Source organism: Maylandia zebra, linkage group LG15, assembly GCF_041146795.1.
Source record: "Maylandia zebra isolate NMK-2024a linkage group LG15, Mzebra_GT3a, whole genome shotgun sequence".
In the NCBI taxonomy this organism is placed as follows: domain Eukaryota; kingdom Metazoa; phylum Chordata; class Actinopteri; order Cichliformes; family Cichlidae; genus Maylandia; species Maylandia zebra.
Window position 1 is genome coordinate 24142577 of NC_135181.1, and position 25320 is coordinate 24167896.

General features: G+C 38.4%; 1 protein-coding gene across 3 annotated transcripts in view; it reads right to left on the reverse strand.

Moving 5' to 3' along the window:
- Positions 1-9443: 9443 nt before the first annotated feature.
- Positions 9444-25320, reverse strand: part of pax1b (paired box 1b) — a 28305-nt gene continuing 12428 nt past the window's right edge. Inside the window, exons 1-6 of one of the 3 annotated variants that reach the window (XM_076874572.1) lie at positions 20912-21000; positions 20397-20670; positions 18146-18730; positions 14344-14492; positions 12928-13195; positions 9444-9853 (exon numbers count right to left, since the gene is read on the reverse strand). In XM_076874572.1, the coding sequence (XP_076730687.1) occupies positions 9789-9853; positions 12928-13195; positions 14344-14492; positions 18146-18730; positions 20397-20400 (1071 nt within the window). In that variant the 5' untranslated portion in view covers positions 20401-20670; positions 20912-21000 and the 3' untranslated portion in view covers positions 9444-9788. Of the gene's footprint in view, positions 9854-12927; positions 13196-14343; positions 14493-18145; positions 18731-20396; positions 20671-20911; positions 21001-25320 lie in introns of those variants that run through there. The other 2 variants (XM_004561042.3, XM_004561041.3) reach the window with 2 other exon arrangements.

A 25320-nucleotide genomic window follows, 5' to 3' on the forward strand; every position in this document is an offset into this window, starting at 1 on the left:
AGACTGTATAAAAGCTTCAGGTGTTTGGTTGAAATTATCCATCTTTGCTTCACCAATGCAGCGTTACAGGGCAGGTACACCCTGGACAAGTCGCCAGTGGGAATTGCAGGGTTATAATAATTGCATTTATATTGTTGTTTTAGCATTCCTACTGTAATCTTCATATATTACTTGAAAATAATTACATGTCCTCACCCAGTTTTCTTGTCTTGACAGGTTCTTGCCTGCTTTTGGCACTGCATGGATAAAAAATGTGCTGTAGTCAACATTTAACTATCATGAACACGAACACTGACCTCTCAGTCACTGTGTGGCCTTTTGCTGCCTTAGCTAAACCTCAACACAAGGTACAAAATACAAAATAACTGACACAAACATGCGCTTGATGATTTGAACTCCAGCACTGATATTCCCATAAATATTTGCAGTCACCAATGAAAATATTCTGTGTTATACAATGGAAATGTGCAGCATCCTGATGGTTTTTTTTATTCCGGGGCAACAGACTTCACAGTATTCATATGTACTCAAGAAAACAGTTCAATCGTATGGAAATATTTCTATATTTTGCTGCATTTTTGAAGGTAGTGAGGCTGGTCCCAACCCAAAATTCAATCTCAGCAAAATATCAACCAATCGTTCAACCTTGGTGCTTGGAAAACAAGCACAAAGATACCCACATGGCATTATCTATCACCAGCTGCCATCAGCAACAAATCAAAACGTTCACAGTAACACAAAGACAGGAGAAAAGTGCTGGCCAGAAAAACCTGGGTGGCAGCAGAGAACCACGCTGTGGGAGGGTTCAAGGTGAAAGATGGCACGCCAGCTGGGTGTGAGGAAAAACAGATGACAGTCAGATAGCTAAGATGGATCTGAGATTGCCCATCTGACGCATTTCCTCATCGCTCACAGATTTGTTATGTCTGTCTGTCTGTCAGGACCCTGCTGTACAAGCAGCTATTCATTAGAGATGCTATCAGACTGGAAAAAACAAAAGGTTTTTTTTTTTTTCAAGAAGGAAGATGTCCAGGTGAGATCTGTGGGAACTCAAAGCTGACTTTGTGTGCCAGTTATGTTTGCGATTTTCCAACGTCAATCATTGCATTATCATGCAATGCTTTGTCTGTAAAAGGGAATGCTTTCTCTTTTGATTTGTTTAAATGTAGTGCCATGTGGCTTTGTTTGGAGAACAGAAATTTGGCAGGTTATTTGTAAAGTAATGGTTTTAAAATGGGTTGGGCAGGCCCTTATAACACGCTTTTCTGCAAAATGTGCAAGCAATCAACTACCAAACGTCATTCAAAGTCAAAGATGCATTAAACAAACACTTACTTCTGCACAATGTCAGCCAACATACCCATAGTCAGATAAGAGAACCAATATAAGTTTAATCTAAATAAATAGCGCTGTGATAGACTGGTGACCTGTGTAGCCCCGCCTCTTACCCCAGTGACTGCTGTGATAGGCTCCCTGAACTAGGTAAGTTCATTGATGACTGGATCTCAGTAAGTAGAAATATACCACTTGGATTACATGTTTAATTTGTGTAATTAAATTTGTTTTTAATATATTGGAAAGACTATTATTCCAACTAATAGACTAATATTCCGTTGCTGTCCATAGTTGTGACATCTATGGTTTTATGGATATGTTTGGCCAATTGAAAGAATTTGGATAGCTAAATATTAGAAAATATCCAACTTTTTACATATTTTTCTAAAATTAAATAAAGAGTGAAAGAGTTTTAAACATTACCTACTTTGCAAAGGTCTTGTTGACTTTATGAGGCGAAAATTGATTACATCACGTGAATTAAGAGACGCAAACAAATCGCTTTTGAAAGCATCTCAAATATTACCATGGCTGAAAATTCCTGGATCCAGAAGGAGATCTAGATGTCTCTCAGTTGTTGTTTTTCATTTGTATGTGTATTTGTGAAGTTTTCTGCCCTGACATGCAGCATTGAACTCTAACTGGGTCAAGTATCACTGTTGGTAAAATTTTATTGTTAAATTTTCATTCAAATAAATCTTTTGAACCAATCACATGATCTGTTTGATGGGATGTTCTACACATTATTCCAGAGGGGAAATTGAAGGGAGTCACTTCCACTCTAATAAAGATGAAGTGATTTCCTGTGGGCTTTAATAAAGCGTCAGGTTTGGACCAGGTCCAGTCTGGCTCCTGTAGCCTCTCTATACATGTTCATGAGTGCTGTTCAAAACCAGTCAAAAATTGAAGTGCAGCAAGTCTGCACTGACTTTTAGCCACACACTTCTTTCACCCCTTTTAAAAGGTTTCTTCCTGTTAAAAGGGAGTTTTTCCTTCCCACTGTCACCAAAGTGCTTGTTCATAGGGGGTCATATGATTGGTGAGTTTTTGTCTGTATGTATTATTGTAGGGTCTACCTTACAATATAAAGCACCTTGAGGCGACTGTTGTTGTGATTTGGCGCTATATAAATAAAATTTAATTAATTCAATCTACACCATCCAATTATATATATAAATAAATGAATAAATAAATAAAAGGAAAATGCCTGGTGGTTTTTTGCCAGCACATCATCCTTTAACAGAAAATCTTTATTTAAAAATCAATGGCTGGTTGAAAAATACAGCACCTAAATTATTAAATTAATTTATATATAACAAATAAATAATTAATCTTTTTTAATAAATTGAAAATTACCACAACAAAATTTTTAACAGTGAATTTGACTTATTGCAGACTTTTTTAGCATAGGTTTATTGACCATAATTTTGTGTATTATATGGATGACACTACATGCACTTACCAATTAATTTCAGGACTATCTTAGTAAAAAAAAGAAAAAAGAAAAATGACTGAAACTGTACAGGCCCATTTACCAGTGAATGATGGACAAAATCCTGGTGCATCCATCTGACAGTGAAATAAATATAAGAAGATGTTGATTCATGTTCCTGTTTACATCTGAGAAATTCAACATGTCCCAAAGCTCGCCAAAGTGTGTCTACCCTCTCTTATTTAGTAAGAGAATTTCCCTCACCAAATAGGAGAAAGGTGTCAAGGTGAAACTGGAACAGAGACTTTGTCATCAAAGGTTGTTTTCTGCTGTAGTAAGATCTTATTACCCATCACTCCAACTCCAGTTTCAACCTCATTTCATTTGAGCATCATATGCTAGTGTTTTGTCAAGGATGCCAAAAATCTACAGGTGTTTGGGTATATAATAACTCTACCCTTAACTTAAAGTGTAAAGTGTGCATGTTAGTCCCCATAGGGAAATAGTTCCTCTGCATTTAACCCATTCACCCAGTGAAGCAGTGGGCAGCCACCAGTGCAGCGCCCGGGGAGCAGTGTGTGGGGACGGTACCTTGCTCAGGGGTACCTCAGGGTAGCCGTTCAGTGGAGTCGAACCCCCGACCTTCCGATCATGGGGCCACCACTCTACCTACTGGCATGGTCTTGTCTGCAACAACGACAAAGTCTGCATGAAACTGTCAACCAGTAAACCACAGTTTGTTCCTCATTTCGTTTAGTTTTGACCAGTTAGAATCGATGCAGGACTCGAGCCCCCAAGAGCAAAGGGGGACTGTACAGCTTTAACAGAAAATGCGTTTGCTATACACGGGTCAGCTACGAAAATTTTCATGGGCATGGTCAGTGACTCTATAGTGTGTGGAATATCCTCACACATTGGAATTTTTTTGTTGTTGTCGTATGCATCGATAAATCTCCACAGCAGTTTCCTACACCTCATTTTAGTAACAAACCTATTACAGCACGAGGCCTAACACTGAACTGGATAACCGGTTAAGAAAATGGATGAATGGCTGTCCGACAGTAAAGATGAATTAATTCCCTTCACATTGTGCACCAAAGAAAGCTTACCTGTCTGGAATTACAGACATGACAAGAATATTAATGCACAGAAAGGTGAGAGAAGAAACTCAAAGAAAATCACGTAACAAAAGATCTAACACTAAAATAAAAATCTGTTCAGTGAAGGAGAAATCCTCCGCCACCTGAGAGAATAGAGGAGATTCTCCGTCTGACATGCTAAGCCGTCATAATTGATGACTTGACATTCCAAGTGTTGCAACATGAAGCAGACTGTTGTTGTTTTGCAATAATTAGCCTGTGATGGGCTTTGTGAAGGCTACGGTACACTGACAAAGACTGCAGCCAGACAGAAGCAAAGCGTGTGGAGTCGCAAATAGGTATGAAAAGTTCAAAAAGCAAAATTCACCTGCAGTTGCTATCTGCAGTGATGATGTCAGCATTTATGGATGACATGCCACGCGTGCACATCTACTGAAGACTTTCCACAATCTTCTTAATGACATCTTGATCTTGAAGCTATGGTTAACTTGTAGGATTCATTGGGGAAAAAACACCCATGAAATGTTTCCACCCACTTCAATTGTGTTCACTATTATTATTATTTTTAATCTACAGCTTTTGAAAACCATTAAAACATAACTGCCGTATGACGTGTGATGAAAACGTTCTAAGAACAGGCTGTAAAACTAAAGAATTTGGCCAGTCTCTGAGGTCATCTTCCTGTGCACCTCTGCACCATCCTCCATCTTTCAGTAGTTTTGTTTTTGTCCTTGTAATTGTGCTTCTGTGAGGGGTGGTGGATCTCCTCCAGTGTGGCTCCTTCAACTGGATATTCATTTTGAGGAAGAGAATGAAGTTTCGGGGAGGCAAATCTGACAGTGTGAGACAACAGATAATGTGTCACTGGCAACACAGTAAGCAAACTAGAGTTTATCTTGTCTTACTTGTCCGGAGGCAGGTCACGACATGGGGGGAGGCAGATGGTGAGGTCCAGGTGAGTGCTCATTGGTTGTGGGTGCAGAGAGTCCGGTGGGTCCAAGAGGGAAAGGCAGTGAGCGAGGCAGGTGAAGCAGAGAACCAGAATGGCGACGATGATGGCTGCGAACCAACTGAGAAACCAGCATCCAGGTGAATGTGACAAATTGCAAGGGTGGATGGATAATCTAATGAGTATTAAATTACAGGAGACAAACAGTCAATACAACAAGAATACGATGGCTTAACATGAACAGCACTTAAAGGCTTGGCACTAACGAGGGTTAGCAGACAATCTAGCGAAGATTCTTTGAGAGCGCTGGACATAAATACAGCCACGAAGATTAGCAACAGGTGTGGACACTTGGACGGGTTGCTGAGGCTCCACCTGTATGCAGAGACCAATCTAGTGGAAAACACAAAGCCACTCACCCGGACCATGATACATATTCTTTCAAGCTGGATCTCAAGATCTCTGTCTAAATAAATAAATAATTCTTGGTAAATTCCCAGATGATCAAACATGCAACTATTTTGCTGGTAATAACTGAAATGAGTAAAGAAAATCAACAGCCTACTTTTGCAAGATAATTCATAATTTTATTTGGGGGGTTATATCGGCTGGGTCTGATTATTTATGGGGGGGGGGGGGGGGGGGGGGGTCAGCGCCCCTAACCCCCCTGGAAATTACGCCCCTGCTTTTGCTAAACTCTTCCTTTGAATTTTTTCCTGTATTTGCGCTTTCCACCACCAAGAGGATACACCAAACACCTTCTTGGCAGTCTACCTCACCACACCAGTCATGTGAGAACTCTTCCCTACCACCCTGTCCACCACCCAGCTTGTCTCAACTCCTCCCTGAACTCATCATTCAACATTCTTCCTTCTTCAACTTCAGCCATTTAATTCTGGCTTCGACTTTCACTCCTTGGCTCTTCTTGATTTCCAAACTCATTTTACAAACTACCATCCAGTGCTGCCAAGCTACATTATCCCCTGCCACCCTCTCGCAGTCTGCCTCTTTCAGTTTGCATCTTCTGCACAAGAAATAGTCCACTGTGCACCTTTCTTATATATACCTCTTATATGTCACCCAATTTCCCTCCCTGTTTTTGTCCACAGTATGTGTCCTTGTACATTTCTTTACCCACCCAACACTTCCTCATCACCCCTGCTCCCTGAACCTAACCCATTACATTTCTGATTGTCTGATGTGTCTCTTGGAAGATGTTTTTATAGCCTGGGCTCAAAAACAAATTCTATACCATGACCTAAGTCACAAAAATATGTTAACACAATTAAAACACTCTAAAAATTGCAGCCCAAATGACACAGACACGTCTTATCATCACATTGTACTTCAAACATCCTCCTCTGCCTCCAAACTGACCCTCACTCTTTGAAGTTTTGAAGATTTCTAGTAACACTGCTGATAATCTACTGATCACTATCTTCAATTGAAATCATTATTTACACTCAAGTTTCACCTGGACACACTCCTGGGAGTCTTTTACACTTCTGTACTGTTCATCAAAGCTGCATGTGCAAATGTGACCTGAAATGCTCGCAACATTAAATGGGCTTAAGATATTAAGTGTTTAATAGAACAGTGGGTGGATAAACTATCTCTGGTATAATTACTGCCCTGGATTTGTGATTTTGGCGGCTTAGAGCGGTTTCATGCTGAGCTGCCTCTCTTCTTCGTGGCGCCTCCGTTCTGTAGGTGTGAGAGAGATGAGGCAACACGTACTGCGGTGCAACATGTTTGGCATGTTAAAGGTAACCAAAGGGTATGAAATACAATGAAACAAAAAGGTGAAAGCATGTCGCACAATACACGAAAGGGAGGGTTTGAACAGTTAAAGCACAAAAGACAGATTAACAGACAACAATACACCTACTTTAATGCAAATGAATCCAGCCATAAATGGACATAATTTTCATTTCATAATTACTTTTTTTCTCTATTTTTTTTATACGCTTTGGTTTTCTGTGTGAGAAGACACAAATCGTGAGCAGCCCCACCTGCACAGACAGAAAGCTGCAGACTCAATGAGCAGCTCAAAGCAGATAATGGAAAAGACAAGTGGGACTCAAGTTGCTTCCTAAATGACTCAAAGGCTTCCTAAAGAGTTTTAAACAATGAGCCGCTGTTTGCTCTGTCAGCCTGGGTCTCAGAGGGACTCAGATTGTTCAGGTATTAATGGGCAGCCTCTGTTTACTTTGAGCTGTTTGCTGATGGATCATCTTACTTTTTTTTGTTGTTTACCTGCAGGAAGCTTCTCCTGACTGCAGCAGCAACTCACGAGAATGAAACTGGACTTCTTTCCTGATTTAGGAGGTTTGTGCTTTTTCAACAAAAAAGAATTTTAGAACCAGTTAAAGATCAGTAATGTTTTGTTTTTTGTTTTTTTTGCGAGTCAAGCAAATGAAACATGAGAAATCGAGTTTCACTGATAGCTGAGGTGCATAAAAATCACCCATTGTAATTTCATTACAATTTAGTGTTCAGGAGCCTCTGGATCCTTACATGTTGGTCAGTGAGTTACATACACACACCTAAACATGACACACAACAAACACGGCAGCATCTGACAGTAGGACATTACTTCCCACCATTTGCACCTTTCCTCTGACACACATGTTTAAAAAAAGAATAAAGAAAAAACGCTTCCATTAATTCTGAGCATCAAACATTCCAACTTTCTCTATCATTTCCCTTTTTGCATCAATTTATGGAGGAAAACGACAAAATTCAGGCAGCAGGTGAGAATGCAAAATAGAATGAAACATAATACACTGAGAGTCCCAGGCATTCTTTATTGCTTTCAAATATTTACTCTCCTTTACTTTTCTCATTTCATGTTCTCCTTGCTGAGTCAACATGCACAGAGGCACGATTTCTGTCCTCTTTTGTTTTGGTGGCATCCTCTTTAAATGTGCATGTGGCACCTATTCATGACGGCGAGTCATCATTTTATTTTATTTTCATAAGGTTTTTAGAAGCATTGGAAAGGAGAAAGTCTCAATTCCCCAATAAATACCTCCAGTTAGACGACGGTGCTTTGTGTGTGCCATAGTTTATTTCCACAGTAAAACTCTTTTTAATCTCAGATTAATCATTTTAGCAAATAACACTTCAAAGTAATAAGTAAAGTACAGAAAACTTCAGTAAATGATTCTCCATCTGCTTGATTTTTGAGAGTTTCTGAAAAAAAAATCCTCATGGTTAAATAAAACAATATATTACAAAGTTACAAAATATAAGAAATAATACAATTTTTTATATATTAGAGTTATTTCTTATATTTTTTGGTTTATGCACGTTTTATTGTGGCGCTCGGTTAGTGTCACTGAGCACAGACATAGAAACATGCCTGTGCATGCATGCATGGCCGAGACACTGATGTTATCTCAGAACTGGTCACAGTACGTAGAAAGAACCGCAGCACTGCTGCTGCCGTTTCAGCGTGTGCTCGTGGTTCAGTCAGACCTTTCCTTACACTGCAGTCAAATCACATGTATGTGTTTTTGTATCTTTTATTTCATTTAAATATATATCTTTTAAATGAAATATGAATGACAGAACATTTGATCAGTAAATACTTGTGAAGAGACAGCCATGTTTAATAGCCATAATACAATAAAAATATCAAATATAAAACTATAAATACACATAAATACAGTTCTGCTAAAAATGATAAAAGGATATTGCAGTTGTGCACAGACTAGTATTACCAAAATCTCGTTTTAAAATCATAAACAAAAGGGTTTATGATCTTCATGTCTATTAGATTCTATGTTATTGTGTTGCATGTCTCAGCTCTCAGATGTCAGCTCTCTGCTTCCCAGTGTCAGAAATATAAATCCATAATGTGGTCATTGAAAAGTTTAACTGAGAATGTTCACTTTTGTTAGCAGGATAATACGAAATAATTATTGTAGAGACTTCCATTAACTATAAAATGCATCGGGACAACTTTCACCGTGAAGCTATTTTTCTAAACCAACCAAGAGGAAGAAAAAAAGGTCGTCCAACGGTTGTTCAGCGATGAAACATTTGCTGCAGGCAGCAGTTACTGTGGGATAAGATGAAAAGACAAGATATATTGTTATTGTCCCAGAGCCAGAAAATTCTACACAGGTGACAACTTTTAACTGAAAAATAAAAAGTGTGGAATTTACTCAGGCTCTCAGACACGCCAGGTATGTCTCAGGTGGGTCAGACGAAGGTATGTTTGGTTATGTTCAAACAGACAGACGAAGATTTCGTTAATTATTGATGTTAAATACAGAACTAAATGACATGGAGTAACCTCAGGCTACATTCCATATTTAAGACAAAGCCAGGAAAAGAACAGACTTATTATCAAGTACTCTTAAATATATGCTGTGCTTAAGGTAAACAACAAAATCTACCTGTTATGTACCCATAAATAGTGTCATTAAACTTCAATTACAGGAGAGCCAAACTCATTTAATGCATTTAAAAAAAGACAAAACAATTTGGATAATAACACTAATTAATAACTACAGTTTTCTAATGATAAGATTCTTATCTGATCCATTTTAATATAATATGTTGAAAATATTTTCCTCCTAATGCTAAAATAAGCACAGATGCATTTTTTGTTGCATTATTAAATATTTATTAAGCAAATGTATAGAAAAATATATATACAGCTTTGCCAAAATACTTTACAAGAATTCAAATGCAGCTTAAACATTCTCTTTTGTGGCAACAACATCAAATTATATGGAAGACAAATTCGTTTTATTCAAGCTAAAAACATTTTTTTTTTTTAGGACTTTCTCTGGTCGGTTTCGTGTTTTCTTCCTTCACCTTTTCATCACTAAATAAAAGTCCCGATTCGGACAGATTGGTTTGTAGTTCCAGCACAGTCACAGCTCAGTTTGCCACTAATCTTCTAAAACATGACCCTATTTAAACATCGCTCCAGTCCCACTGCGTTTCCTCCACATCGTCACGAGGCTGAAGATAATCTGTGAGCAGAGTGATGGTGTTTGTTCAGGGGAAGTTTCCCTTCCTCTGCAAAGGAAACACAAGAAATAACCCATTAGCAACATCGTGACCATGTTTCTCTTTTACCGGCATTCAGTTTATTTTATCGAGATTAAACAGCTCTTCTCTAATCAACTATGCACACAGTCGTATCAGCCTAACGAGGATTCCGACTTTATTTGTGGCCCATCAGTCCAGGAAGCCCTTTGAAACCCAATTATTTGAAGGATTTTTAATAGACACTTGTTGGTCAGAGAGTTCTCCCTAAGGGAATTAGAAATCTAATCATAAAGGCATTTGTTGGCACGGATAAAAAGATGATCTATTTCATGTACGTAATCTAGTTTTGTATCAATTTACATGGGTAACTTGGTGTTACTGTCATGACAACAGAGCTAGCATTGAAGTCCACGTGCAAGATAAATATACTCCTTCTACCACTGAAAGCACAGGTCACAACAGCCTTTAGCATCCACACAGTAGCAGACATAGAAGTGATTATCCCACATATAATTTGACCTGAATCGGGGCACATCTAACACTTGTGTGTTCAATATTTGGCCTGTTTGTTTGTTTTGGTGCAGTTCTTCTTAAAATTTACCCCTTACAAAACACGTTTTTTCTTAATGTCAGTTTTCATTGTACAAGCTGGGCAGAGTAAATACTCTGGTGATGATAAAACGAAGTGTTATCATCAGTTCGGCAGCATCAGAAGTCATAAGTAGGACATTGAAAGCAATAAAATACCACAAAACTCTCATTAATTGACAAAGAACTTCACCAACTGCAAAAGTGAATTATAGTTTGTGCATGGACTTGCACGCACGCCTCTCTATTCTTTGCTATTTTGAAAGCCATTTTAAAGAAACTTCACAGATAGCTCAATGGCTTAATTAAAATCAAGACCTCAGATCAAAACACACCTTTACTCTAGGTACGAGTGTACAGACAGGAGAAAGAGTATATCTCCAACTGATGGACAGAGATGCTACAGAAAGAAAGACTGAGTTCTCTGTATTAAGTAAGTAAGTATTTAAGTAAGTATTTTATTCAACCTTCCGTTAAAGGTCGTCTCTGGGCTTTTAAATTCATTTTGAGTGTGTTGTACTGAAACCTGCCGCCCAGCCTGATCCTCCTTTTAAAAAAACTAACTTCAAAGGGATTTTTTGGTTAAACGAAGGATAAATAGGAATGACCTGTTTGTTGATGGTTATCAGAAACTGGTTCTGTGGGCTTCGTGTTTTTCAGCAGTTTTAATAAGGTTTGACGCTGCTGGTGGGAAATCAGATTTGGCTTCATTATTTCAGACGTCTGCCCTTAAAATTTCAGAGTTTCATTTTCATTTGGTTTTGCAGTACATTAATGTTTTGTGTGTTTTTTATTGGGGTTTTTATTCCCTACTAGATTTGTTGAGGCCAAGTCCTGAGGATGAAAAAAGGCAAACAGTTATGAAATTCATTCATTTTTATCAAACTTAATCTGTTTTTGTTAGAAATGTACTGCTAACAACAGTTTACACAGAAAATGTGTGGATTATGTCAGTTTTTGCACAGGACAGCCAACTAACTATAAATGAAATGTTATTTATTCTGTGAAAACCAGGAGCTATTTCTTCTGTGCAATTTGGGGCTTTTTTAATCTTAACAAAACTGTTGTGTTTCTTAAAAACGCATACACATTAGTGGTTGTTGAGGAGGAAAATGCAGCTTTTAGCAGAAAATAAATTCTCTCAGATGTTTTTATAGCTTAAAACACTGGATAGAAGCACTGCGGCTTTTTAGAGAGACCGTTTTATACATCTGTAGTTTTCAGCCAGGCCACAAAAGTCAACTTTCTCTTTAGCTTCCATCCTACAAAAAACTGAAATACTACTGAATATCAACAGTGGGCTGGCAGAGTAATTGGGAATCTGCGGGGCAAAAAAATACAGCACACTTCGGGAAACTATTCATATTATTGCCCTAAAATAAGTTAGGAAAGAAGGAATAACTAAAGGCCAATTTCCAAATTAGCCGGTTTGTCTAAGAGTATAGCGTCTCTTATACGTAAAACGCATGCTCTGTGGCATGTGTTTCATAAATCCAGATGAAGTCGTGTATGCACTGCATTGTTTTGCTGTTACTTGGGTTCTGGATAAAGGCTTGGATAAGAAAAACACCAGGCTGCTAGATTTTTGGGCCACACAGATGATCGTGGTTTGCGTGTCAAGCTTTTAAAATGGCGCCGGTTACTGTTCAGGAATTACTTGTCTGACCAGCAACAGTTAACGATAACGGAAAGCGTCCCACAAGGTTTGGTTCTAGGTCCACTTATTTTTACAATTTACTAATAGAGCTAATGATTAGCTAATGATCTATAACTTGTACTAAATGAACATAAACTGTTCTTCAGAGCAAAACACAATGATGGCTAACTGCCACATATCCCCAATGCCTGGTGATCTGACACTGAGACCATTCAACTGAACAATTTTGTTAAGATTTCTGTTTTTGTTGTTTTGGAATTAGTACAAGTTTGCATGGTTTTTCCATGGTTGCATCGATTATCTCTGGGTACCTCGGCTTTCTCCCACAGTCCAAATACATGTGCAGATCACATTAACTGGTGATTTTAAAAATTGCCTGTATGTGTGAATGTGAGAGTAAAAGGTTGGCAGCCCTGCGGCAGACTGGTGACCTCTCTAGAGCATACCCTGCCTTTTACCTGGTGGTCAATTAAATTAGGGATTATAAACTGTTTGACTCTGTACCCATTTAAACTGTATTGGTATATTGTTTGGTTTTAATGTGTTCTCTTTTATCTTATCTACATGATTTTTTTATGCTTTTCTTTTCTACTCTCAGCTCTGTATGATATCAGAGCTTGTTTCATATGAACTGAGGGGTTTGAACAAGGCTCGGTGTAACATAAACAGTGAAATAAGCACAATGGTTTCACTTTAAATTAAAGCCAATAGGTCATTAATATTTAGTCTCAGAAATTCCCTTGTTTTTCATCACAGCAGTGGGGGTCTGCTAGTTTATCAGTAACAGTAAAAACATCTGGACCAGATGTGGTGCTACACAGAACTGGCTCGAAGGCGACGTCTGAGTCACTCTCACCTTCTCTCTGTGAAAGTTTGAAAGACGTGGAGTGGAAATCTGTAGCTTCCTGTAGTGCAGCTGAGCTGGGATGACTCAGACTCTGAGTCATTCCAGGGCTCAGACTGGGGGTCATTCTGGAATTCAAACTGGGAGTCAGACTGGAGGACTGGGGCTGCCAGTGGTGTCCAGAGTTCATGTAGTTGGTTGCAGGGCCTCCATACACACAGTACTGGTTCGGCGGAGAATATGCACAAGCTGAGAGGTAACCCGGCAGGCCGGATGAAGACTGAGGAAAACAAGGAAAAAAGGGAAGGTTTTAATCCCACTTGTTTTGAAGTAACATTCCGATCAATCCATTATCTTTCAGGATGATTCACATGCCAACGCTTTGCATCAACTAACTATTGTTGTCGACTGATGCTTGGATCTGGTCTTACTTTAAAAATATTGTCACTGACATTTTTTCTCAAATTACCTCGATGATGGCTTAAACATTCATTTTGCCCTTTAATAAATATTAAAAGGTTTTCTCATAAGTGAGTCTGGTCTACTCGTTTTTTGAAAAGCCATTAGGCTGAAATGTACGTTTATTTTAAAAAAAATAGTCCTGCATATCTCCCTGATCACAAACACCTTTAAAGCTTTACTTTTTTTAACCAATGAGATTTCTGGAGGACCTTTGAAGATCTTCCAGTTCTGATTTTTTTAAATTGCACAGTCAGAAAATCTCCCTAATTTACAAAAAAAGAGTAAAAAAAAAAAATACATGAATAAGAATTTCAATTTTTTTTAGAGAAATAACTCTTTCTCTAAATGTCCTTGTTTTCCCTTTCGTTCCAAAGTAAATAGTAAAATACTCCCTTTTGATTCGTCCACATTACAACAGCTGTTCTATAAGCTCTGTGCACATCAGCAGCTGTTAGAGGTTAACACAAAGATGAAATTAATGAGCTAAAGACACTTGAGACAACCTTTTAAGAAAATCCAAGAATTTAGGCTCCTTCTTCAAAACTTCCACTGGAGTATTTCTAAGTCTCAGTTTAACAGCTGTTTCTACTTTCCCCGAAATACTGGAAAACATGAGAGGGGCTGGTGGATTGTAGCCAATCAGGGCTCTCCTCACAATCAGGACTGACAACTATCATCAAAGCAGAACAAGCAAATGGCAAAATAGCAGCAAGTAAAGCAAAATTCAGACACAGAAGGATTCTGCCTTTAATAAATTCATTCGTGTGCTGTAAATCACACTTTTATTTTCCAGTTCATGTAAAGCCTGTGACATGTTGACCAGTTTAATTTCATAGTCAGAATTTATTCCTGTTTTACTGCCAAAATAAACATAAAAGTCATATTTTATTTGTACCTTCCTGCAATTAAAAGTGTTCCTTGTGCAAAAAAACCACTTTGTTTGCAGGTAATGTTCAGGCTACTTACCTGCTGTGGATATTTGATGTCCAGTTCGTTGTTGGGTTTCTCGACTCCATTGATTCCAGACGGAAACGATCTACTGCTCATACTGGTCATGCTGGGAACGCTGGTCCATTCCTCCATTTTGGCTGGATGTCCATCAGATCCAGGCACACCTTTAAAAAAACATGTAAAATGATATAGCTCATAAAAAAATTATACAGTCTTAATGTTTTTCATTGCAAACTGATTCAGCAGAGATCAGTGGGACAACTTGAGAACCGATGTTCTAACAGTTATCTGTTGGTTCATCAGACTAGAGTAAAGTTGTTTGTGCAAAACCTATTAAATCAAATTTCATAAACTTGTTAGAGGAACAACACATTAAATATTGATGTAGGTCAATGTTTTTGAAAGTACGTGATAGGTAACCGCCCGGCAAAGGATATTTGAGAAAGCACAAGCAAAGTGGCTCATATCAAAAAATAAGATTAAATTAGTCCACTCAGAGTAAATTTAAGAAGTAAATAAAAATATAATAGAATTAAAAAGTTTAAGATGGAATAAGAAGACAAGAAGTGGAGCCACTTCTGGCCTGCTTCAGGTTAAGATTAGCAATAATAACACATATTAGGGTTTGTTGAAGGACAGCAGTCGAAGGCTTTTTTGTAATTGTTAACCAAAACTCTTATGCACGACAAAATGCTTCAGTTAATATTTTTCTAATTTCCACATTATTTAATTTTGGAGCAACACCAGGAACGCACAGGATAAATATTACTGAAACAGAAACAAAATAAAAAGAAACTGTGGGGAAAAAATATAAAATTTAAAAGAAAAAGGTGCGGGAAAAGGTGCTGTACAGACAAACGCTTTGGTTAACAGCGTCTCTGATGGATTTGAGGCAGTTCATTCCTCTGTGGCTGCAGAACTTCAGCAGCTAAAAACATTTTTCTGTGGTACCTTTCACCCAAAAACAATAACTTCAAACTCTGCAGGAGAGCAACAAGCCCAAACATCCAGGCAGAGTCATAAAGAAGTACCGTCATCCTCCAGAAGAACAACAAGAGCTGCAGCAGATGGTCTGACCCTGCAGAGCCCTGCGCAGCAACATGGAAACTGTCTGGATCACACGCACACTAAACCAACAGACGAGCGCTCTCAGAAACCTCCGTGCACTCCAGACTCCACTCTCTGGTAATATCTCCTGGATCTGGTTTGCATGCAGACATTGCTGACGTAGAGTGGCTGGCTTTTTGTCAGTTTGTGTTTCTCTAATCACATGATGGAGGGAGAAAATAAAATAAGGAATAATTTAGTTTTTACTGCATTCTGTTTGTCCAGTGTTAGGTGTGGTAAGGCAAACATTTAAATGTATAATAGTTTGTTGCTTTAAAGATAAATGTGCGCTGCGCAGAATTCGACAGGATGGACTTACTTAGCACGACAGTTTGATTGTTGAGGAGCATCACATTGTTTAGACGCACCCTGAGTGAACGTACTGCGAATGTTTGTTTGTTTGTTTTAAATGGCACCGATTTAAAATCATTCAGAGAAATAATGTGAAAGCATGAAGCCTCACGATCCAAAGGTTAAGACAGAAGGACCACAGACGTAACTGAATACACATCAAAACTGTATTTTTGAGGGTTACATGTGAGAATATTGTTGCTAGTTTGTTTGGCAGGGAACCGTGGCTTCAGTCTGAGCCTGTTCAGTCATTATTTATAAAATAGGCATGGATCTTATATGAATTGTTTGGGGGAGGGGGGGGGGGTCAGTCTGTATAATATGTGAGTACTGAATGAATAAATAAATATCAAAATGATCTCCGGGGCCTCGCATGTGTTGAATCAGTACGTGCTGCACATCTTAATAATAATGGATTGGATTTATAAAGTGCTTTTCAAGGCACTATTCATTCACTCTCACACACACTGGTTGAAGGAAGCTACAGTTGTAGCTACAGCTGCCCTGGGGCAGACTGACAGAGGCGAGGCTGCCATATCACGCCATCTGGCCAACACCTATAGGCGGTAGGGTAAAGTGTCTTGCCCAAGGACACAACGACCAGGACAGAGAGCCTGGGGATCAAACCAGCAACCTTCCAGTTACAGATGCGCTTCCCATCCCCCTGAGCCACGGTGGTCCCATCTAAAGCCACATCTTTAGATAGTAATACTGAGGAGTTAACCTGACAGATAAAAGTGACGTTAACCTGAAACTCATCCACAACATGTTGCACTCAAATCTTCATATATGCCTTCATATAACTAATATTTACTTGGCTTAATGTCCATGTGTCTGCTGATAATTACGTCTTGAACTGTGAACAAACAGGAAGTGTTTTCATTTTCACTGAACACCGGCTCATATTTAATGAGGTTGGTGGAGTGTGCAAAGACCAGTGTCAGTGATGGATGAAGTCGGATATGCTACACATAGTTTAGCACCCGTCCATGAGCGCTGTCAGAAAGTTAATCAAAAGTTTTTACTGGGATCTGTTTCCTTAACTACACATGTGTAGAAAACAGCTCTCAGTAAATAATATTCTGTAATTTTTGATTCGTTTCCAGATAAATCAGAGCGGGTGCTGTTACAGAGGAGCTTTGTGGATCGAGACGTTTCTGTGAGGAAAAATAAAGCAGAGCTGAAGAAGATTAATGATCTAGATCAGATGTGGAGGACGATGAGCTGCTCACAGACTTATTATAGTTTATTTTTTATTTAATAAATCTTTATATTTAGTAATTTCTTAAGTGCTCATCCACTTCAGGCTGATTATGCCTCGGACAGGTAGGCAAACAACTATCACGCTCACGTTCACACCTACAGCCAACGTAGAATCACCAGTTAACCCTAAAGCTCGAGTGCCCAGAGAAAACAAACACACGGCCTACAAACATCACAGTTTGCCACAGAAAGGCCAGTCTACTGAATTCAAACACCAGACCTGGGCTTGCTGTGAGGGGACAGCGTCAACCACTGAACCATCGTTCGCTTGAACTCAAACTTCGACAGTAACTGTTGACAAAATACAAAAATATCACCTCATCTATATTCAGCTGATTCCAAACCAGATACTTTTAACCAGAAATACGAGTGTTTAATATTTAACATGTGAATCCGGAACAACACGACAGCACGATTAGATTGCAGTGAATGATGGTCTTTAGACTTTGTTAGTTTATCAAAAGGTCACTGAGGTCACAGTGTATGAATAACTTATAATCTGTGCCTCTCATCTGTTGAGATGTACTCTCAGAGACAAGATGATTTTGGAAATGAATATTTCACAGTTTCACGTTGACAATTTAAATGAACAAGAATTATCCAGTGAGGAAATAAATAAACCCATTTTTCTTATTTGTAATAACAATAATAATCTGCTGATTCACTCACCCACCCATTAAAGACATTTTATTTGTTAATTCATTTCATTTTCCCCATGGTAAAACTCATTTTAATCTACAGTGGACTAAAGTTATGTTTTCATTTAAAGTCGGGAGAACTTTAAGGTTTAGATTCAAACTTTTAAGGTTTAAATTAACAGAAGGCTAATTATTATACTAATCAAACGTATTATTATTATTATAAGATTATTTAAAAAGGTAAATTTTAATAATTTTCATCATGTAAAATCAAACCTTATCAATTTTTAAATAATTAATTTTACTGTATTAAAGATATAAGTAGAATAATTGGTTTGATTTATTTGAATAAACCAGCACATCTTTTAAACAAAATTTAAATGTTTTAATGCATAAACCCGATTTTTAACATTTTTATACTGAGTGTTAAGTGTGAAATATAAAGACTCTCCACCAACCTCCCGGCTCCATGAAGGCCCTGATGCCCAGGAAGTTGTGCCAGCTCCGGGGCAGGCCGATGTGTCCCGCGGTGCCGCTGCCGGTTCTGGTCCCGGAGGGGGCCCCGGGCCCGCTGTAGGATGGGTACGGGTAAACAGGGCCGTACTGCAGCGGGGCCTTGATGCCGTCGCACGGTCGCGGCTGAGAAAGAGTCCCGATTTTATTCCTGAGGATGCGGCTGATGGAGCTGACGGAGGGCACGTTGTACTTATCGCACACCCCGTCGGACAGCAGCCGGTCCCGGATCTCCCAGGCGAAGATGCCCGGGTCCCCCTGCTTGTAGTCCCGGATGCTCTTCACCACGGCGGGGGTGGTGACCCGAGGCTTGCTGCCGCCGATGGCCCCCGGCAGGATGGAGCCGGTCTCGTTGTAGCGAGCCAGGATCTTGGAAACGCAGCCGTGAGAGACCCGCAGCTGGCGGCTGATGTCGCAGGGCCGCATACCGAGCTGCGCCAATTCCACGATCCGCAGGCGCACCGGGTTCGGCAGCGGGCGGCCGTTCACGAACACCCCGCCGAGCTGATTCACCTCCCCGTAGCTCTGCTCTGCAACACGGGGGGAGAGGTGTGACCGAGCCGCTCGGGTGTAAAGCGGGAGCAGGTTTAAAGGCTTCGCAGGAAACATCTTATTATTATTTTAAGAAAGTTATAAACCCTGTTCTCAAAATAAACGTCTCCGTTAAACGACGTTAAATGTGTGACCGTGTTAGTTTTTCCTGATTAAACATAAATCAGATTTTAACTGTTATTTAAATGATAAACATTAAACAAATGACTGAAGATTATTTAACCAGAATAATGATTACATTTATTACGTCATCCATGGCATTAATACATGTTGTTAACGTTAATTTAAAACTTTTAGTATATTTTAGTTTAATTCGCTTATAAAATATGGAAATAAAACAAACATTTTTAAGCTTCTTTATGTGATTATCTACTTGGAAAAAATAAATCCATAACAATACACGTTTTATTAAAGTTTATCTCCGAAAAAACGACAAATTTGTAATTTGTTTCTGATCTTCTGTCTCAATCTCCAGCTTTTTTATACTAAACACGTAGATTAGATTAATTTAAATGACTGAATGTTTAACGCATTAAATGATGCTGAGATTTTACTGGCTGATGAGGCTGATGTGTGTTTGTGTGCACAGATTAAATCCACTCTTCAATTATAGATCAGATCTTCTTGCTAACTCTACATGCAGCTCAGCTGAGGATTCATCTGTGGTGTTAGTGCAGCGCTGCACTTCCTGTTTGTTTCTGCTCATCTGCTATACTAAAAGAATCTTCTTATAGCTTAAAATTCAGCCTTAAAACTTTCTGGCTCCATTTGAGGAGATTTCTGGGTGTTAATAGGACAAAAAAGCTTTTCGCAAGTTGGCAGCAAAAATGATTTATTTGAGAATTTAAATCACTGCTGAATGAACCAGTTTGTCCTCTTAATACTTCGTTTATGTTCCTCTGACAGTCCTGTAACAGTCATTTAAATGCATTCACTGGGGTCTAGACTCTCACTTTGTCCTCACTGTTTGTGCACATCTATTATCAGTCAGAGGCATTTTTTTAAACCTTATATTTATTGTTCTTGTTGCCCATCATTAGCACGCGCTCTTCATTTCACCTGCAGCTTTCCTGGTTAGATAAATGAGGAAGGAAGGAGTTTAATTTGACTGACTGCAGCAGACTAAAGCTCAGACACGTTTCTGCAAACACTGAGTGATAAATTCATAAACTTACTTTAAAAAAAGCTCATCTTTGGGAATTTCTCATTAACAGTGAAGAAGTGAAGAACATGCTCCTTATGTTTCATGTTGTTTTTTTTATCAAATATAATTCTTGCCTTTACCCTGCATAATCTCCGGTCTACTCTGGATTCTTTTATAGGTGTATGCATACTAACAGTTGTTTTTTAATATTTTAATATTTATTGAAAGTGTTATTAATGCACAACAACAGTTTAAAGAGGCTGTAGCACACAGATCAGCTCATTTTAGTTTAAAAGCACCTCGGCGTCTTATTTTGTGTTCACTTTACTTGCTGCTGGTATAGCTACACCGTGTCACATTTTAAAAGATAGTCAAGCACCAACAATGCAGCTTTTCTTCAATAAAACACTCCAGAAAAGATGAAATCTCCTCCAGATCTCACATAAATCCCTTTTCTCTTCTTCAGAGTCACCTTCAGGTTAAATCTGTATCAAACTCACCCATCAGCTGCCGTCCACAACGTCTCACTGCTCCACCATCCAACCCTCCGACTGCAGCCTGCAGCGATCTGAAGAGATTTGAACCACCACCACCTCCTCCTTGTCCTCTTCCTTCTCCTCATTTCCTGCTTGCAGGCTGTCATCAGAAATACGAGAGTTCCTGAAGGGCTCTGAAAGCTGGATTTCTTTTCTCCCATGTCCACATGTTGACATTGAACTCATCTTGAGCTGTTTATTTCCCCACAGACTCAGAGGACAGCAGCTGCCAAAGGATCTGCTTAAAGGACGACACAACACAACGAACTGACGTCACTGGAAAGAGTTTGTTCAAAGCCACTCTGTGTGTGCATGTTAAACAGAACTGACAGATAAATAATAACATAATAAGGCACCACAAATAATTTTTTTTAAAAGTCCAGAAATAAACAACAACAACAAAACTAGGCTCATTACAACTTGTAATTTTTTTTAACTTTTATTTATGATCATTGATTCAACTGCAAAATTAAACCCACCTGTAATGTACGCAGTCCAAACGGGTGACTGAACACAGCAGGTCAAATTCCCATCGAGTCACAAAGTGTACAGCAGTGCTAGACTGCTGTTCCACAAAATCAGTCCATTAATGTAATTAAACACAAAACAAAGAACAGGTTGTTTGGTACCAACTGTCATCCTCCTGCAAAACTAAACCAGCATCTAGTTAACAAAACCTGCAGTTCCCCTGATGCCCACTTGAGGTTGCCTCTAAAAACGAGTAATTCCTCACAGACTCCCTCATTAAAACACCAATTTACAGCTGAAGTAAACGTGTTTACAGAACTGACCTCTGTAGATTGTTCCCCTTTCACAAAAAGTGTATAAAGTTTTCTTTATTTATTTGATCAGAACCTGGTGGGTACTGCAGTGGTTGCTTTGACTGGCAGGTGAGCTGACACAGGCACGTGTAGCTGCAGTCGCCTGGTTGTCCTTCACTCAGTAAATGAGCATGTAAAAGCAGCCACCGTAGTGGAGTCTCTCTATGTCTGCGCATTTTTATTGCAGCTGTCTGATTAATATTATGACCTGCGGAGTTTTATTAAACTGTTATTTCGCACTAATTAGCGACTATCTGTGTCTGTGTGCAGCACCTGTACAGCTTTGTGAAGCACATTAGCACCTTCTTATTGATACAAGCCAACTTCTGGTTGTATTGAATGCAGCACAGCAGTGGCTAAAACACCCATCTTTAGGCTTCAAAATGCAGGGCCAAAAACCAGCCGGTGACACCACGTCCATCTATTATATACAGTCTATGGTGCCAGCATAGGCAGCTGTAGTCCTATAATTTGAGTCGCTGTGCTGCACCTTTGAATTCCAACCCCATGTGCTTAGCCCCTTCAGTGATTTGGTCATTTTTTCTCTTGATCTTATTCGGCCCATGACACCAGCACCTGTCACTCCAGAGGCACCCAGAGATTTTATTTTTTACAGAATATATAAACTAATAAACAAATGTGTTAGATTATAGCTAAAACTGTCGAGCAGTATACAAGTGATTAAAATCATTTCCAACCTTAGCATTAAAGTGATATACAGTAATATTGATGCAATAATATTCTGTCTGATCAGTACTTTTACTTTGGGTTCTTTAAGTATGATTGATGTGAAAACTTTAGCTTTTGGACTTAAGCAGGATTATAACTTTTACAAAGTACTTTGCAAAACAGTCATAACATATGAAATGTAAAATATGAAAAAACCTTTTTCAGGCACTGCTTTAGTACACAGGCTGCACAGGAGCCTTGAAATCATTGTTTCTCAGATTTCAAATATTCTATTTCCTCTTGTACGCAGATATATTTAATTACCACTTTCTTCCTCATCTACACCGCACATTTCACTCACACCAGACTTTTGTATCTTTGGTTTAGGAGCCAGGGTGCTCCTGAACCAAGTTCATTCCCTTCATTTGAAAGCATCCACTGATCTGTTTTTCCCTTTTATTTATGATTCATGTTTTAAATTATACGTCTTGCTTTTGAGCTGTTACAATCTCAACATCTGAATGTTCACTTGGGATTTTAAATTACACAGTTTTAAAAGCATATCTGTGACTATTAACCGCCACACTCAGTAAGAAATGCTAAATACTGCCTGACTGACTCTGGTTTCTAATGTAGCGGCGCCTCCTTTTGGAAGATTGCCTGCATTACAGCTCCGCTCCCACCTCACTGGAGACGAGATCCACTGTTACTGTCTGAACATTTAAACACCCAGCAGGGCTTCACTGGCCAGTTTTGTTTTGCCACATAATTAACAAAAAATTAAAAAAAAAATTAAAAAAATCAGAAACTACAAGACGCCCCCTGCTCACAATGATTCGTCCATTCATTTTGCATTCAGGTTTTTCTCATTACAAACCTTTACAAACCAAGTGTGTCTGCTATTTGGGATTTGTACACATTTCTTAAACTGATGGTTTGCTGTAATAATAATAATCCTACCAAACAGATCTCTTACACAAATCCAGATTTAATCAAGTGTCAAATAAAGTTAGGGGAGTTAAAGAGTTCCTTTTGTGTTAGTAAGTTCACTGTAAGCAAAACACACAACAAATCAACACAATATAAACTTCCTATGTTACACAGGAACTAAACTCTGTAAGGAGGTCCACGCCGTGAATTTGTCATATTGAAAATATTCTGTGGTTCAGATCGATCCCTGATCTTCAATTAATCGTATTATGAAGGAAATGAATCTCTGAGTCTCTGGGAGGGTGTTGTTTGTCCTGGATTTTTAATATCCAGCCTCAGTGGCACTAGCTGCAGGTCCTTCCCGAGACAGCAGGGGGCAGTCTGAATTCATAATTGTGCGGCATTGGACTGGATATCCATTTAAAGCTTCCAGCAGGGACTTTGGGACTCTCTCCTTCTCTAAAATGTTACATTTTACAGGTTTTTAAATGAATGCAGCTCAATTTATAATTTACCTTTTTGTTCTTTTTGTATTAGGGAGCATCTGATGTTTTCTCCAGGTGTGTAACTTTTGTTAATAGTCAATGGTGCAATAGACCTCAATACTTGAAATGTGCAATTCACTTGTATTTTTATTTTTATTCCTATTTATTCTATTTATCCCCTTCGTATATTTTATTTATATATGTCTCTGTATTTATATATGTGTGTGTGTGTATATATATATAATATTCTGTAACTGTAACTTCTGTCGGTGCTGTGCTTTTGGAAACCGAATTTCCCAGAGGAACCCACCCGAGGGATTAATAAAGTTTTATCTTATCTTATCTTAAAGTCTCTGATATCCATGAGAAATTTTGCCTTTATCAGGAAAAAAAGACATAAAATATGATAGGATGAAGAACGGTGGATCCAGGGTGAACTTTAGTCAAAAAAGTCACACTCATTCAGCAGTGCTGCACTCCATATGTTAATCCCTTTTATTAGTGCACTGTGTCCCATCAGGGGCCGACCCACAATTTGAAAGAAAGAAACTAAAGGAAGAAAAAAAATGTATCAAAAAAAGCTAAATGTGACCGTCTCCCTTATGGACTTTTTTTTAAAATTCTGAATCAGATGCTAATTAACAGATAAATCTAAAAATATAAATAAATAAATATTATGTATAAATATAAGAAATAAATAACAGTTTAAAAACTATATCACAATGTGTGTTTTACTGGTTTCTCCTCAGTGAACCAGTTCATCCAGTTCCTCTGTGCAGCGTGTGAAAAGTTTTACACTGCACTATAGCATATCAGAAAGAACTTTTCAGCCCCCTGCTTCCATGTATTCTTTCAGTTTGGTGTCTCAGCTGCTCTTTTATGTCACATTTCTCGGCGTTAAAGAGGAAAAAAATATAATATTCAATGTGTTTGTTTGGAGACTGTAAATGTGGTAATTATGTTTTATTATTTTACAAACAAAATGAAAAACCTGAACCATTGTGTTACCAGCTGACATATGAGAAAAATAAAAAATATATTTTTATTTAGTTATATATCGACTTCTTAATTCACTGTTCGAGAAACTGCACTCTCAATTTCTATTTTTTTTATGATTTAACACTTCATGTTTTATTGCCATTTCTTTTCTTTTTAAAACTGAATTTTACTGTGAGTGTTATTTTATTCAAATTCATTGTATTTTATGTATTTATTTATTTATGTTAATTCATATGTGTGTGTTTTGTATTTTATTGTGATTTTGTTTATGTTTCATTTTGATTTCTTTTAGTTTAACAGATTGTTACCAGTTTTTTGCCTTTTTTCAATCCATTTATTATTATTTTAATTCCTTTTATTATCACATTAAGATGAGTTTGGTTACAAGTTTTACTGCAAATTATTTTTAATCTTTTTTTTTTATTTAAATATTTTATTTTATAGTTTAAATAAACAGAGGCTAATTGTAGATATTGACCACGGGAATGGGTTAAACTGCCGGGTGTGTGTGTGGTCATGAATAAAGAGGAGAGTCTATTGAAGGGAGCACGATGAATACCATGACAACTCCCAGCAGTCTCACATGTATTCCCAGCAGAAAAAGAGTGTGTGTGTGTGTGTGTGTGTGTGTGTGTGTGTGTGTGTGTGTGTGTGTGTGTGTGTGTGTGTGTGTGTGTCCGTCCATTATAAAGTGTTCGGAGGGAATAAATGGGATAAATGTGGAGGCTGTGCGGTCTTTGTGGCCATGGGCTCGGCGTGTGTTTGTTTGCAGAATTCGACCACCCAGCAGGAATTTACACACACACACACACACACACACACACACACACACACACACACACACACACACACACACACACACACACACAGAGCTCATATCTTTGTCACACATCTCACACTCAAAAAAACTGAAGACCAGCGCTCAATCAAACTAACAACTTTCAGAAATGATTGGGACGGTACCCTCCATCATTTTAAATCGTC